Source organism: Pseudorca crassidens, chromosome 3 (genome assembly GCF_039906515.1).
Source record: "Pseudorca crassidens isolate mPseCra1 chromosome 3, mPseCra1.hap1, whole genome shotgun sequence".
Taxonomy (NCBI): Eukaryota; Metazoa; Chordata; class Mammalia; order Artiodactyla; family Delphinidae; genus Pseudorca; species Pseudorca crassidens.
The window spans coordinates 6,793,762-6,810,709 of NC_090298.1; the positions used below are offsets into that span (position 1 = coordinate 6,793,762).

General features: G+C 36.7%; 1 protein-coding gene across 1 annotated transcript in view; it reads left to right on the top strand.

The window, feature by feature from the left end:
- Window positions 1–16,948, top strand: part of ADCY2 (adenylate cyclase 2) — a 433,654-nt gene that overhangs the window by 327,851 nt on the left and 88,855 nt on the right. Inside the window, exons 13-14 of the mRNA XM_067730355.1 lie at window positions 855–924; window positions 3,506–3,603. Of these exons, the coding sequence (XP_067586456.1) occupies window positions 855–924; window positions 3,506–3,603 (168 nt within the window). The remainder of the gene's footprint in view (window positions 1–854; window positions 925–3,505; window positions 3,604–16,948) is intronic.

The following is a 16,948-nucleotide window of genomic DNA, read 5'->3' on the forward strand; positions in this document are numbered from 1 at the left end:
TTTACTGCAAAATGTGTGACTGTACCCGGCATCATATGCCCAGCTGGCTGGGTCATATACCCAGGGTGGCTGTTTAACCTGCGATTATACACAATGTTCTAGTGAAGAAGAGTTTTGTCTTTAAGGTCTTTCTCTATCTCAACTGCTTTCCCAAAACAGATTTCTGAAAGTCAATCAATGTATAAGAATGTTACTTCCATATGCCTTTTATTTTTCAACATCTGAGAGATATATATGTATTATGTATGTGTGTGTTTATGTTGGCATCAATGTACTGTTAGTGGTCTGACCTGATTGCTTCTTACATTAGTATTTGTACCCATTTTTTGAAATCTGTATTCAAGCATGACTTTTTTTTTACTTTATAGAAATGAAAAACATGACAATGAAAGTATTTTTAGTAAGTGTGAAAGGAGTAAAATCTTCTTGCCTACATCTGGAAGCCACTCTAAATATTTCTGATGCTGTGTGATGTGTTGCTTGCTATAAGCTAAGAAAAATGGTGCTTTTCTCTGAACCAGATCCTTTAGGAGATGAAAGTAACATGTGGTTTCAGTAAGACATCAGGGAATAAATTTATTGACGTACTTGAGTCCTTTTGATGACTTATCTCCCTGATTATTTAAGTTGGATAACTTGAGTTTCAATTTGGTTTGACAGTTGGTTTGTAATATAGAATTTTCAAGGAGAGCAATATGTGAATAAGCATATTATATTTGCATATCCTGTTAACAAACCTAGATTCCATATTTGGCATTATGAAGAAAGAAAAATGCAAGTCATTTTTAAAAAATAGTTCCAGATGTTTGGTTGGAGGTTTGGTTTTATAATGTGTCTGTCCTTTATATTTCCAGGCAATGGCTCAAGTCTGAAGACATTCAGAGAATCTCATTGCTTTTCTACAATAAAATACTAGAAAAAGAAGTAAGCTATTTTTTTCTTCAAAATCAATCATTTTTCCAAAATATTAGTTTTTTAAAAATTCCATCATGAAATTGTATTCATAGCATTTTCCATGAAACATTTAAACTGCCTCTAACCATATCCGATTTCTTTCTAGCTTTTCCTGTGGTTCTTCCAGGCATATATCGTTTTACCACATTTCTGGTTACCAGGTTTCTGTCTTTGGCTAGTCACCTCTTTCAACACTCCTGTTAGTAAATGATGTCTGTGTGATGTGGAGCTAAGGGAAAGGGAAGAAGTTAATATCTTGCTTTCTCAGTGAGAAATTTTCTTAGAAAAGATTTTAAAAGAAAGCAAAATCCTTTCTGACAAATTTACAGTGTCTTTACACAAATTATTTTAACTTTTTGATAAAAATATGAGATTTACATTCAACCCCTGTTTGGGAGAATTAGAAACTTTTAAGTTTTGTTGCATCTAAATACTTTCACATTTTAACTCCTAAAGTAGAGCTATTTCAGGCACAAATAAATAACCAGACATTTAATTTATGCATGTCAAGCTTAACCAGGATTTGCTAAAATGAATTAAGTAATTATTGCAGAAAGGACAACTGTTCTAGGTTGGCCTTATTCATTTGCCTTTTTGTGTGTGTTGATCTAGAAAAAGAGCAGGTTAGAGGTAATTTGCACCATCTAACCATATAATTATAGTTTTAGTTTGAACAGAAGCTACTATGTTAATGGCAACAGTCACAGCACAGGTATTAACACTCTGTTGAGAAAATTCAGTTCATTGTTTTATGGATATTGAATGGACATAGAAAATATCAACATTCTTTCCAAAACTCATCAAGGTTGGATTTTACAATTACACCAAAGCTTTCTTTTGTACTAGTTAGGGATCAAGAAGATCAATTTTCTGCTTCTAAGTCAGGGACTTTGACTGCAGAGAGTTTACCAAATTTATGTTTGATACAATTTATTATTATTAAGCAACTTAGACACTAATGACTACTTGCTGTTTAAATGTTAAATTATTTCCTTCCTGATAGAAGTTCTTTTCTTTGATTAATACCACAAGGAAATTCCAAGTCATGTCTCTGCACAAAGCACATAAACTAAGGACATAACTGAGTGCATAAAATATAATCACATTTCAGCAATTATGGTAGCAGAGCTTCTTCATCAGCTTTGTAAATTATCCTGGCTATGAAGTCACAAAAGTCACCAGAGAAATATTCTAGTAAACAGAAAATGATCATTATTAAAACATGCAGCTTTTGCTGACATTCCCCATGTGTACATATTTGCAGAGGCAGACTTTAGACAGCATTGAGATTTAAGCTCACTTTTTGTCCTCCTATTCCCAACCTGCTCTTCAGGCCAGCAGGAGGGATAAAAGGCAGCAAGACATAGAGGAAGAGAAGCCAGACCACCCAGAGGTCCATCATCTGCACCAAAATCCCAGAGGCTAAACCCGAGAAATACACACCTAACTTCCCATAACTTGGGACACAGTTTGTGCAGATACGCTAATGCAACCTGCCAGCATTGTCAGGAGGCTTCAATAGCATTGCCACAAAAACTTGATTTCCTTTAATTTTATCATAGAACCCTTGTTTGAGAGGCAATAGTGCCTCGTGGTTGGAAGCCTGGGTTCGGGAGCCAGTCCAGCGGGATGAAGATTCTGGTTGCACCATGTGCTGTGTGTTTCTAAGAATGTTAATCAGTTGTTCTGGTCCAAAGTTTTTTCATACAAAACTAGAGACAGCAATAGTTCCTGCCTCACGCAGTTGTTGTGAGGATTAAATGAGTTAGTCCGCAGAAAGCCTTGAGAGTGCCCGGCACACCATCACCAGAGTCAAGGGGACATGTGGCAGACTGAGTGCAGCGTTGGCTGGCTTTTCCTGCATAAGCCAAGAAGGGCAGCGCCAGGCGGGCAGCTACACTGGTCAGTTTATGATCCTGGATGTTATGGAAAGCCATGTGAAATTGCTGATTATGCTGGGCAAGTAGAAAGAGTCCAACAGCCAGGCCCAGACAGGCAAACAGATGTTTCGTAGAGGACAGAGCCTGTTGGTCTTCTGTCTTATAATTTCACTCACCACCTCTCGATAATAAAATAAAAAGCTAAAACAAATAAATAAAATGAGAATATTGCATTTCCTCAGTACTCTTCAAAAGCAAAATATGGCTATATGAAAAGTCAGTTGCTTTCCACAAGCAATCTCGGACCTTAGACCCACAAGAGAAGCAGGACACGTGCACAGTTCATTGGTCCATTCAGTTCACTCACTCGTCTTTCTGGCCAGGTGCTCTGTCTCCTTGCTGGAGGGATTCGATTGCCTCTACATGGGTTTCTGAACAGGTCGACTCACGAAAGTCATGGTCTTTGAAGTCACGCTTTCACAGCTCGTTTGGAGAGAGGAAGCTCTCGTTGCCAGAGGTGAACAGCCACTGTCCTTAGGTTGTCTTTCTTCACAGTCTGCAGGTGACGAGTGTGACGGATGAACCAGGTACAGTTAGATGTACCTGCTGGATGACTGTTTCAGCCCTTCTCTCAGACAACCTGTCATTCCTGGTTTCTTTTCCCCCCTTAGTACCGAGCCACTGCACTGCCAGCCTTCAAGTATTACGTGACCTGCGCCTGCCTCATATTCTTCTGCATCTTCATCGTGCAGATCCTGGTCTTACCCAAGTAAGTACATACGGTTCTACGTTGTCATTCTCACTGGGTGTGTATTTCTGCTGGACTCGGTTATACTAAGGGTTACGAGAGGATGCACAGTTTCCAACGGAGCGCTTATGTAACATGGGTGGGCGGCAGGCAGGGTGGGGAGAGGACGGCGGGCAGGGGAGGTGATTTCAGGCTCTGTGAAGCTAAGTGGCCCCCATGTCTTACTCAGTTTTCGTAATTTTGAATTTTCAAAGTGGACATGTTGATTGACCTTCCAGGGATTTTTTAAAAAATAAATTTAACCATTTTACTTTGATTTCCATATTATTCTGATGCTCATGTCTAAGAAATGTAACCCAGTAAGTTTACCCAGAAAGAGCAAAATCACCAGATGTTGTTTCTAATAAACAAACAACACTATTATGTATTGAAAGGACAAAACCTGCTCTGGGCTTACTTTGCCCACCCCTCCATTCTGATTTCATGTTCTCCCTGAAGCCCACCCTCTCCGCCATCTCTGAGTGTTATGAGTCACTGTCTAGCTTGCCCCTCCCAGGAGAGACCTGGGTACAGAGAACTGGGTAACCAGATTTCACATTTTTCCTCCTCCTCGTGAAAACCCAATCACTCCATGATTCCTAGGTAGACGTTCTCTTATACCTTATTAAGGAGTGGAATATAAGTCAACTGACTTTCTTTAAAGAAACTGATTTTTTCTCATCCTACAATCTAAAAGAAAATGCTTGTCCTTCTTTCAATAATTGGGGATAGGAAAGAAATTTAAGAAAAATTTTCTTTCCACTCATCATTACCTCTTTTGTAAAGGCCACAGCGACCATTTTCAATGTGGTTGGAGTTAGTTGTATTATTGCATTTAACTTCAGCGGTGCAGCCAGCATTTGTGGGCAACCTGAATTGCTGAGTCTCATGAAGATGCTGAGCAAGCTAGAAAGAAATGGTCTGCCTTTCCCTTCATACCCCAAAGGATGTTCTTCTGGACAACTAGCCAATACCAAGGCATTTAAAGATTAATAACAAGTGATCGTATTATTCGTACATGTACAATCCCAAAGCTATCTGCCCCCTTTTAGAAGAGGTTCCCACTGGCCACCCCCTTCCTCCTCTTTCCCCCCATAAATGAGCATTGAAATACATTTGCCAAATGAGTTCTTCCTCTAGACTTACACAGTCTTCAGTGAAATTTGCCAAGGTCAACCTGTCAGTTTTCCAATGGAAAAAAAAATGCTAACAATTAAGCTTCTTCTAAGTTCCAGGCCTCTGCCACATGGTACAGGAGAGAAACAGCTGTTCCTGCACAGACAGGGCTTATTGAATAGTAAAGCCGAAGGGCATGTAAAAAGTGATGTAGTTGAAACAAGTGTTACCAAGGGGAATGAGCCCTTATTTATACTCTAAAGTAGAGACCTTCATTCATTTTTCTACATCTTCCTATTGGATGAGTATTTTCGTATTTTCCACATCACAATTAAGACAGGGTTTATCACCTACTATTTGGGAGGGGAGAAAGTGACCAGAGCGTTATAAAATACGATGCCAAAGAAGACAAAAGGACTTCTGGGGACCAGGAAAAACATTCCATGGAATTACACTTTAAAAAAAATCAAGTTGGTGTCTTTTCTGTCTTCGCTTTTATTTTTTTGTCTCTGTTCTGTTGTGTTGTTTTATGAGAACCCATCGATGTTCATTCCCTCAGGCATCATCACCAGTTATTGTGTTTCTCTTGAGCAACAGGTTGGATTTTGAGCATGAGTGTTGTGAAACAGGTACGGGTCACGTTTCCCGCTCTGTGTGGGCAGGTAGAAGGCGCAGAGCACGGTCTGCGGATGCCTTTCTTGGAGACTTCAGACCTGCACTTTCTATACCGGCCTCACAGTACAGCAGAGTAGAGTAGAGTCTTTTTCCTTCATGTTTCTTTCACGTTAATGTCCTAATTTTTCTTTTTTTAAAAATTCTTACTCTGAAATATTTCAAAGATACAGAAAAGTACAGAACATAATATAATAAATATGCATTTGCACACAATCCAGATTTCACAAATGTTGAGCCTGTGTCATACTGACTATATATAAGTTTCTGTGCTCTTGGGGACGTTATTGGTTGGGTATGCTTCCTGTAAACAGTACCTATTGTTATGGGGTTTTTTTTTTGTTTATTCAATCTGATATCTTTTTGTATATTAATGTGACTTTATTCCATTTGTATTTTGATGCTTTTATTGATGCATGTGGACCCACTTCTACTCTCTTATTTTATATTTCATTTACTTTGCTTTTCTTTGGTTTTCCCCATGCCCCAAATCTCCCACCTTCTTAACCTCTAAAGGATTGATCAAGTTTTCTTTATTCTTATTTTTCCTTTACTATATATATAGAACAGCGGGGAGAGAAGGGGGATCCTATATAGTTTCTTTCAATGATTACCATTGAAATTTTAACACATATTCTTAGTTTAATAAATTATCAAGTTAATCATTATGTCTCTTCTAGGTAATCATTTCTTAGGATTTTAGTTCCAGATGGTAATTACAGTCAATATTGATTTAGACTTACTCACATTCTTTATCATTTTGTTTGTTCATCAGTGCTTTGTAAACATTATTTCTTCCTACAAGTTTATACTCCTTCTTGCTGATGTGTGTTCTTTATTAGTTCCTTTAGTTAGTATCTGTGAGTCGCAATAGCTCCTTTTTTTGTTTGTATTAAAATATCTTTAGCTGCTTTATTTCAATTTACCCTTGAATAATAGTTTGGGTGTAAAATTCTTATTTTCCCTTACTATTTTGATGATATCATTACATTGAATTTCAGCTTCTGTTGTTGCTAAGGAAATGTCTTCTGTCAATCCCATTACATTCCTTTGTAAGGAATCAGTCTTTCCTATTTGTATGCATTTCAGCTTTTTTTTGCGGGGGGGTGGCCAGGATTTTTACTGTATTGTTTCTAGATATGCACTTGTTCTTATTTCCCTACGTGACTAGTTGTGATTTTTGTTCAGTCTGAGGATTCTTGTCTTTGCTTAGTTCTTAGCAATTGACTGCCTGTTTCACCTCACATATTGCTTCTCTCTTTTTCTCTGTCCTTTCCTCCTAGAACTCTTATTAATTGTACATTGTGCTGTTCATTCTGTGCTCCAGGTCCTGTAATTTTTCCTCAAAGTTTCTACCTCTTTAATTCTTTGTGCTGCATTCTGGTGAATTCCTCATCCACAATGAGTTTATAATTTCAAAGATCACTTTTTCATATCTAAGAAGTCTACTTTTTATCTGAGTTTTTCTTATAATTCTCTATTTTGCCTATGCTTTATATTTTTTTCCATTTATTTTCAGATTTTAAACATGTTGTATGAAAATATCACTTGTTTCCTTCTGTTATTTATGGTTCATAAGTGCATGAATTCTGTTATTTACTCTCACTATTGTCTCTTTTGTGGTCATGTGTCTCCTTCTGTTATCTGTAATTTCAACTGTGAGTTCATCAAAGCAAGGGTTTAGGTCCATGGTGATCTCATGTGTTCTGAGTTCTGAAGGTATCACTATGATATAGTTTTCACTGTATCTCTGCCAGGACCTCTGGGGTTCACCAGTTCAAGCCACAGTATTTTTTAAAAATACTTAGGTCACGTGAGTTTGATTAGCCCCTTAATGTGGATCAGGATTGGGGATCTCAGTTGTCAAAGATTATTCCTTTTCCACTTATGACCCTACATAGGTACTTGGCATCACTGAAAATTACCAGGCTGTTGGGCATCGTTTTTATGTTTCCTGATAGGACAGGCCTTTATGCCTTCTGACTTTATTCAAGATCTCAGTTCTAGTTTTCCATTGAGAAAGTCCTGTGAGCATCACCAACCTTGTACTGACATTAAATCTCACATTCACTCCATGGCATGTATCAGCCCCTGGTCCCTCCCGGGCCATTTAGTGTCAGTGCCTCTTGGCATTCTACTTTGAATACCCGCTGTGTGTCTAGTGTGTTCTCTTCCTTGCTCTGAGTGCATCCATTTAAAAATAATAATTCTGTTATATTTTATGAAGCATGTTTATTGAGATAATGCCGCGTCTCACTTTTTCTAATATGCCCTAGCTTGTTTTTAAATATGCTGAGTTACATTTTTATTTTGTTTGTTCTTTTGGTAAACTGCTTCATGTTTTGGGGGGGGCGGGGAAGGAGAGAAATGATTAAATGAGTGAGTAAATGAATAAATAGTGAGTGAATGAATAACTAAGGAGGAACTTATGACCTTGAAAGGACCAGAAAGGGGAAGTGTTTCCCTGAAAGGGGGCCTTACATCATCCCTTTTGGGCCCATAATTTTCAAATCTGGCTCTAGTCTCAGGATTTGAGCAGATGTAATTAAATTATTAGTTGGCCCCTCTTTTTGGAGTTGTTCTCTCACTTCTGTCAGCTTTGTACTATAACTTTATCAGAAATGTGAGCTACCTTCAAAGACCAGAAATGAGCGAGCATGAGTTTTTACATTTTTTAGTAGTTTCATTCATATTGTCTGCCAAACTAAATAGATTATGTTAAACCATTCATGGCAATTATTAAAATAAGAATGTTTTTTTTCTAATAAGGTTCAGTGAGATATCATATGTTTCATTACCCAAGCAAAATTAAGAATAATGACATTTTCCTTAAGGAAAATTAATAGCAAATTATGATATAAAATGTCTCTATTATTTCCACTGAGATTCTTTAATATGCATTCTGTTACTCATGTTAATAATCAATGCTCATTAATGATTTAATAATCATTTCGAAAGAGTTGCTTTTATTTTGTTATCTTCAAAAAGGGGAAAAAAATAGGAGAAAGTTTAATGGTAGAATCGTTCATGTCCATTGAAAGAAGGCTTGGTTTTCTAAACAGAAATGGTGGAGAACAACTTTTGTGAAGGCAGATTTCTTTGGTGGGCAACCAAATTGGTTGGCCCCCATATTGGATACCATGAAGGTAATTTGCTCCCTGCGTACCTTGATGCAGTGGATGTGAATCTTTGGGCAAAGCAAAAAGTAAAGAAGGAAGAGAAGGGAAGGGAAGGGAAGCAAAAAATGAAGGAAGATAATTCTCACTGTCCAAGATAAATGAACCAGGTACCTTTTACTGAGATGAACAATATTCAACTCTGGATTCAGGTCACCTGAAAGTAAGGAAATGCCTCACAGTTAGTAGCTTGAATATAAGTTAGAAGTTTTATTCCTTCTCCATAATCAAAGGCCCGAGGTCCCTCAGATTCCTTGGGAGTCCTGGTTCCCTCCAGCACACAGCTCTGCTTTCCCTAGAGTTTGGTCCTCATCTTCATTTCTAAGATGGCAGCATCTGCATTCTGAGCAACAAGATGGAGGAACAGACCCAGAAGCAGAAGGCAAAAGCATTTATAACTGAGTCTCTGCGGATGCCTCCAAGAAACTACCTCATGACACTTTGGTCTATAACTCAAGACTGAGATCTTAGTCACATGTGCAAACCTAGCTGCCAGGGAGGCTGGAATGTGTAGCCTTTAGTCTGTGTAACAGGGTGCCCATCTGGAAACTCTATTATCAGGAAAAAATGGATTTCATGAAAACCAGTAATCTCTCCAGGAATGAAAGGTGATTTTAGTTGTGATTACCTATATGTCACTGATACAGTAAGATTTGAAGGGCAATAACAATAAAAAGGGAGCTGAATGCGTTTTTACTCAATGAAACAGGCCATTATACTTTTACTTTGTATCTGGGCAATATTTTGAGCATTTGTAATAAAAATAGAAATCCATAAGAGAAATTCATACATATATTCTGTCCATCATTTGTGGAATCACTCTACAGCTGTTTATCAAGCTATCGTATACCAGGCATTGTTCGAGATGCTGGGGAAGCAGCAGTAAGTAACCCCCCAAAAGTCCTTTCTCTCATACAGCTTACATTCTATTAGGAGGCACAACACTAATGTAATAAACAAATACGTATTAATTCAGTTGTAATAAGCTTTAAGAAAAGTTAAAAGAGTAGGCTACTATAGAGTGAGGGAAGGTGGTAATTCAGATGAGGGCTGTCAGGGAAGGCATCACTGATTGAGTGATATTGAAGAGAAGTCTGAATGAATTGAAATGAGAATTACGTGGATATCTGGCAGAAGAACATTCTAGACGATGGAAGTCACAGGTGTGTTCAAGGACCAGCAAGGAGGCAGGATGGCAGGAGCAGAGTAAGCCCTGAGAGAGTATGGAGATGGGATCACAGGAGCAGTGAGACGGGCAGGTCGTGGTGACCTTCACAGGCTACTGGAGAACTTCGGATTGAATGCTGAGTGTGATGAGAAGCCCTGGAAGGTTCTCAGCTGAGGACATGCTGTGGCTGTGCTTGGGGTATTGTTCTTGCTGTTCCGGAAGAGGGAGAGAGGAAGACCAAGGAAGATGATGGTTTGCACTTGAGTAGCAGTGGAGGTGTAAAAAGTGATCAAATTCTGAGATGTGTTATGAAGAGCGATGAGGAAACTCTTGCTATTAGATTGGAGATGAAGAATAAGAGAAAGCTAAGTTCTGTGGATTGTTTTGTTTTTTGTTTTCGGCCTGAGCAAATAGAAAAATTGGGCAGCCATTTACAGAGAGGGAGACGCCAGAGGAAGGAACAAGTCAGAGAGGAGCATAGAATGAAAGGCTCAGCTCTGAGCATCAAAGGCATGTGTGTGCATATTAAGTGTCCAGGTGGTGGGGCTTCACGGTGGGGAGGGGAGGGTGTATGTGAGCCAGTGGCTCATGGAAGGAGTCAGAGCTGGAGTCATAATTTGGAAGGATCAGCGCGTAGGTAGTATTTATATCCCTGGGAGGTGATGAGCTCACCTAAGGAGTGAGTGTAGAAAGAGAACACCGCAGACCTTCGGAAAATTCAGGTCTTCAGCCCTTATTGTTGGCATGAAGTGGAAGCTCTTATCTCTGCCAAATGTAACTCCTTTTCCCTTTCCAGCCTCACAGGACTTTCAAGTGGGCGGAACATCTCAAAGCTGCTAAGTCCTATTATCGGAGAAAGGCTGCAATAATCTGTAATGGTGATGAATATTTAAATGCCTTTTCTCCCTTTCATTCTTCGATTCTTTCGTTTAACAAAGAACCTTTCATTTTGAGGTTCTATCACCTATCACTTAAAGAGGGGGGGATTTTTATTATTTCATGCTAATGTACAGTTAAAGTTTTTTTTTTTTCCTTTGGTTCTTATTATCCTTGCTAAATACCATGTAACAGACGTGAACAGAGCTTTGATGAGAGAATCTGCATCATTCTCAGGGGGAGGAAGCTAAGGGCACAGAGGGAGAAGGGATACGAAAGTCATCACATTAAACAGAATTCCAGAGAAAGACACCGTTATGTACCCATAGAAGTGGTTTATAATTAATATAACTCTTAGAGTTGGGGGGAAGGATGTATCTCTCTGCTGCATTTTTCCTGTCATCAAAAGTGCATCCGCATCTCCATCAGGACCACCTGTAAGCGATAAACTAACCGGCAGAAAACCAGAAGGAGCAAAGACCTTGTCTCAAATCAGCCTTTTCCATATACTGTAACAATACACTGTATTAAAGTGTCCAAGTCAAAAATTACCACTAAGAAGTGTAATTTTTCTTGCCTCCTGACAGGGGAGAGTCAAGTTTGCTTTACAGTGAGTATATAAATCAATTATGCCTGTTTGTTTTTTAAAAAAAATTTTGCAACCAGAATGTTAATTAAAATTGATTGCATTACACAAACAACCAGATACTGTTCACTGTATCCATGCTTAATGAGCCTGAACACGCTTTTGATAGAACAGGCAGGATAAATGTTTATATTTAAGAGCTTTTGACCAACCATGAATTTGCCTTAGGGTAGTTCTTGTTCTCTGGGATGAAAGTTACATTCAACCAGACAAGAATGTCAATGTCTGGACTGGAGCACTGGACAGCCCACCCCGGTGGAGCAGGTCACCCCGAATGTGAGCCACTCTAGGTCTGGATCTCAGGTTGTGACATCATGTTCTGCATACAAGATCATATCAACTACACAGAGAGATAGTTGTACTTCTTCCTCTCCAATCTAATGCCTTTTATTTCATTTTCCTGCCTAATTTCCCTGGCTAGAACCTCCAGTATAACATTCCATAGAAGTAGCCATGGCACACGTACGATCTTGGGAGGAAAGCATCCAGTCTTTCATTGTTAAGTATGATGTTACCTGTGTGTTTTTCAAAGATGCCTTTTATCAGGATAAAGGAAATCCCTTTGATTATAGTCTGTTGAGTGTTTTTATAATAAAAGGGTGTTGGACTTTGTTATACTGAGCTATTGAGATGATCATGTAGGTTATCTTTCCTTTATTCTATTAATACAGTATATCACATTAATTGATTTTCAGATATGAAACCAACCTTGCCTTTCTCAGATAAATCCCACTTGGTCACGGTATATAATCCTTTTTATATGTGACTAGATTCAGTTTGCTAATATTTTGACAAGGATTTTTGTATCTATGTTCATAAGAGATATTGGTCTCTAGTTTCGTTTTCTTGTGCTGTCCTCGTCTGGTATTAGTATCAAAGTGACACTGGCCTCATAGAACCACTTAGTAACTGTTCTGTCCCCTTTATTTTCTGGAAGAGTTTGTGAAAAGGTGGTATTAATCCTTCCTTAAGTGTTTTGTTGAACTCACCAGTGAAGCCATCTGTGCATGAGCTTTTCTTTGTGAGTAGTTTTTATTTTTGTTTTATGTTTTAATTACTAATTCAGTTTCTTTACTTTTATAGGCCTATTCAGATTTTCTATTTCTTATTGAGTCACGTTTGATAGTTTGTGTCATAACATACTTTTAAGAATACTCATTCCTGCTTTAATGAGCATTTGTCATCCATTCCACCAAAACACAGATAGTTCATCATATCAGGACCACTGTTTTCCTTTATCTACCTCTCGTCCCCCTTTAATGGATTCTGACGTTTGAGAAGAAGCAAAGTAGGGGTCATCAGATACATTAAGGAAAATATATCACCAGATACTGTTCACTGTATCCAGTGGATTATTATAAAACGTGGGAGTCAAATTTTAACACGCTTATTGTTTTCTTAGGCTCTAATATAGCTGTTTGACCCAATTCCAGAATGTCCAGGATTTCTATCAAGCATCTTCATGGTGGAATAATTATTCCTAACAACGAACATTGAAATGCACTTTAGAAAACAAGAGCCTATGAAACTCACTATAGTACATGAATCTTTTATTTAAATTCTGATTCACAAAATAAGTCATATGATTTGAATATAGATTAAACCATGATAACTGTCATTAAATCTGTTGAGATTTGTGTAATTAAAGGCCAGTATAATCCATTATCACTTATCCATTCGTAAGGAAATTCAACTATGGCATATCCTATGGAATATATAGATATTGTCTCCATACTTCTAATTAAAACTGAATGGTTGGCTCTTTTTCAAAGGGAAAAGGAAGAAAGTTGAAGTAACTGATTTTAATTATTCCTAAGTTTCCATCTAACCACTAATGCTATCATAATACCTAGAAAAAAAACTTGAGTTAATGGATTAGAGTCCTGTAAAGAGAACAGAAATGGCCTCAGGTATTTCACCATGGGAATTTAATAAAGTGAAGTGCTTACAGAATGAGGGGAAAGCTGAGAAACGAAACAGGAAAGCAACCAAGTGGTGAGCAAGGGAGGATTCTGCTACCACCCTAGGTTTGAAAGGACACAGGAGGGACGTGGTATCACCAGAAATGCAGAATCCTGGACTTGCCTGCAGAGGCTAGAACCATGACCATGCAGGATTTTTCCCCGATAGGGATCTGGAACCTCAGAGACAGCAGGAGTTGCAGCCCGTTCAGAGAATGGCTGCTACATAGAGAGTAAGGAGAGATACCCATGCTTCTTCCTTCCCCCTTCCAGTCATTCCCTGCTACTTCCCATTGGCCAAACCTTGTTAGAACCAGTTGGCAAAGAGTCTGGAAAATGGAGTTTGTAGGAGATGGAATGGAAAAGTGTTTGAAAACAAACAGGAAATTACCAGCACACTTAGTGATGAATTTTCCCAAATTTGTTGAAATGCATTAGCCTCCAAAGGCAAGAACCTCTGTGAACAGCAAGGGGAATAAATATAAATAGCACTACATGTGGTGTGTTATACTCAAACTGTTGAAGCCAAAGAAAAAAAGAAAGAAAAAAAAAACTGTAAATGAAGCCAGAGGAAAAAAGACATTTCATACAAGGCATCAGTGATGGAAATATTGGCTGACTTCTTATCAGAACCACTGATATAAGCATAGTCAATCCTGAATTAAATATTCAGTAAAAATATTCCTTTTCTTAAAAATGAGATGAAAGATATTTTGCAAATGAAAGAAAGCTAGAGGAATTCATTACCAGCAAATCTATAGTATAAGAAGTGCTAATGGAAGTTCTTCAAGCTGAACTGAGATGATACCAGAGGCAAACTTGAATCTACAGGAGGAAATGAAGAGCAGAACATGCTTAATATGTAAGAGTATAAAAGACTCGACCCTTATATTGTATTATTTTTTCTAAAAGACTGCTGATCATTTAATGCAAAAATAAGAACTACACTGAGAATTAAGATGCAGAGAAGAGCGGGATTGTATTGTTGTCAGGACCTTATGTATTTTCAAAGTGATGCAATATTAATGCTAAGTAACTTCTGATAAATTAATCATGTATATTTTATTTCTTGAGCAATCACTAAAAAGTACAAAAAGATATAGCTAAAAAATCAATAGAAGAAATTAAAAGTCCTATGAAAATATTAGATTAATGAAAAATGGCAAAAAGGGAGAAACAGAACCAAAAAGACACGAGACAAATAGAGAACAAATAGTAAAATGGCAGATTTAAAATAAAGAATATCGACAAATATAATGGACCACACCATACAAGCCAAGCAGTAGGACAATAGACAAGAGATGGTAATATGATAGGTTTATTATTAAATGTATAAGGACTAAACACTCCAAATAAAAGCATGACAAAGACACGTACTGTCTACAAGAGATGCTCTTTAAATACAGAAGGAAGTTAGGTTAGAGTTAAAAAGATGGAAAATAGAGATCATATAAACAGTAAGCATAAGAAAGTTACTGTACATATGTTGATATCAGACAAAGTAGACATGAAGGCAAGAAGTGTTAACAGAGATAAAGAGCAACAATTGAAAATTGAGGAAAAGTTCAGTTTGTCAGAAAACATAAAATCATTAAATGGCGTATACTTAAAACACAGCTATAAAATACTTGAAAGGAAAAAACCTGAAAAAAAAGAGAGAATTAGACAAATCAATAATCAGATTTAGATATTTAGTATCCCTTTTATATCTTACTATATATAAGGATATTGAAAAGCTGAGCAAGATTGTCAACCTATGAATTGGCATTCATAGAACACTAAGTCCAACAGTAAAATACATGTTATTTTAAACTGTACATGGAACATTGACCAAGATATAAAATAAAATCATCTCAACAAATTTGAAAAGATTGAAATAAATATGAAAAGATGAAAAACTTACAGACATACCTAACTATACCAACGCCAACTTAGAAATTGAAAACAATAGAATATCTAAAAATAATCCCAGCTATTTCAATGTTAAACTATATACTTCTGAATAACCTATGAGTCAAATTAAAAAATCAAGACAAAGTAGAAAATGTTTGGTATATCAAAGTAAAATGTGTGGACTGTTTCTATAACACTAATTTAGAGAGGATTTAGAGAGCTTTAAAACACTTATATGTGAAATAAAAGAAAGTTAAAGTCAGTTGTTTACATTTCCAACATAGGAAACCAGAAAAAGATGAACAAATCCAGTGACTAGAAGGGAATATATACTAAAGAAGAAATCAGTAAAACAGAAAACAACCAACAGAAAAAGCAACCAACTTTTGGCTAAAAGTTGGTTCTTTAAAATTTATTTTAAATGCCTAACCACTAGCAAGACTGATCAAGAAGAAAAGAAAAGTAATCACAAACCACCCAAGCTAATAATATAAGGAATAAAGTGGGATTTACTACAGATCCTACAGACTTTAACAAGATAAATATGGAATGTTATGAACTACTCAAGGCCAAAAATATCTACAATTTAGATAAAATGCGAAAATTCATTCAATATACAACTTATCAAAACTGATGTGCATGTAATCAAAATTTAAATGGGTATTTATCTATTAACTGTATTAATTTTTTTTTTTTACTCAAGTGATTTCTGTGTGAATTTTACCAAACATTTTAAGAAAATAAGATAGAAAGAACTGGTCAAATACTAACAAATTTCATAATTGTGAATGGATGAAAGTGTCCTGTTCTTGGAAAGACACTCAAAGATTGAGGCTACAAGCCAAAGGCCACTTCTGTGCCACCTTTAAAAGATCTAGCTAAAATTAAAAGATAGAGAAATGTTGGAAATAAAGGATGGAAAAGAGTTATTTCAGGAACCAGCTTACAAGAAATAGGAAAGCTGCAATAATATAAATTTCTGACAATATAGAGTTCAAGTGAAAGGCATTTAGCATGAAAAAAGAGACATATTACAGTACAGTCACCAAGAAAAGTTAAGAATCATAAATCTTTATGCACTCCAGCATCTCTCTGAAATAAACAGACACTATTAAAATGTTCAGATGTATTTACAAACCCACAATCTTAGTTGGAAATATTAATACATTCTAAAATTGACAGACCAAATTGAGACAGTAAGTCAGCCCACTGGGGATCTAACTAACTCATCAGGCTCTGACAATAGATATATCGAAAGAACATGCTTTGTTTCCAGCAAAAAGAGAATATAAATACATATCATTTTTAGACATTCATAAGACGTAATAGAAATAGAACGTATTTATCACATCACAGAAGAAAAAGAAATTGTCAAAGTAGAAATAACAGAGACCACAGTCTCTGATCAAACCTAATGAAATTAGAAATAACAAGGACAGACCAAAAATAAGCTCCTTGTGTAATTACTCTTGTATTAAAAGGAAATGGAAATTGAAATTATAGGCTTTTTAGAAAATAATGGCAATGAGTAGCTATAAATCAAAAACTGTGGGATTTGGCTAAAGCAGTAATTACAGGAATATTTATGTCCTTAAATGCATTTATTAGAAAATACAAAATATTGGCAGTAAATGACAATCAAGAAAAAAGAACAATGAAAGTTTAAATAAAGAAGGAGGAAGGGTTTTTTTATGTTAAATCAGAAACCAATAACATAGAAAATGATCAGAAAGCATAGACCTTAATTATAAACCAAAAGTTCATTCTTTGAGAAGTTCAACAAACATGCAAAGCTTCAAAAGTTTGATCTAGAGAGAAT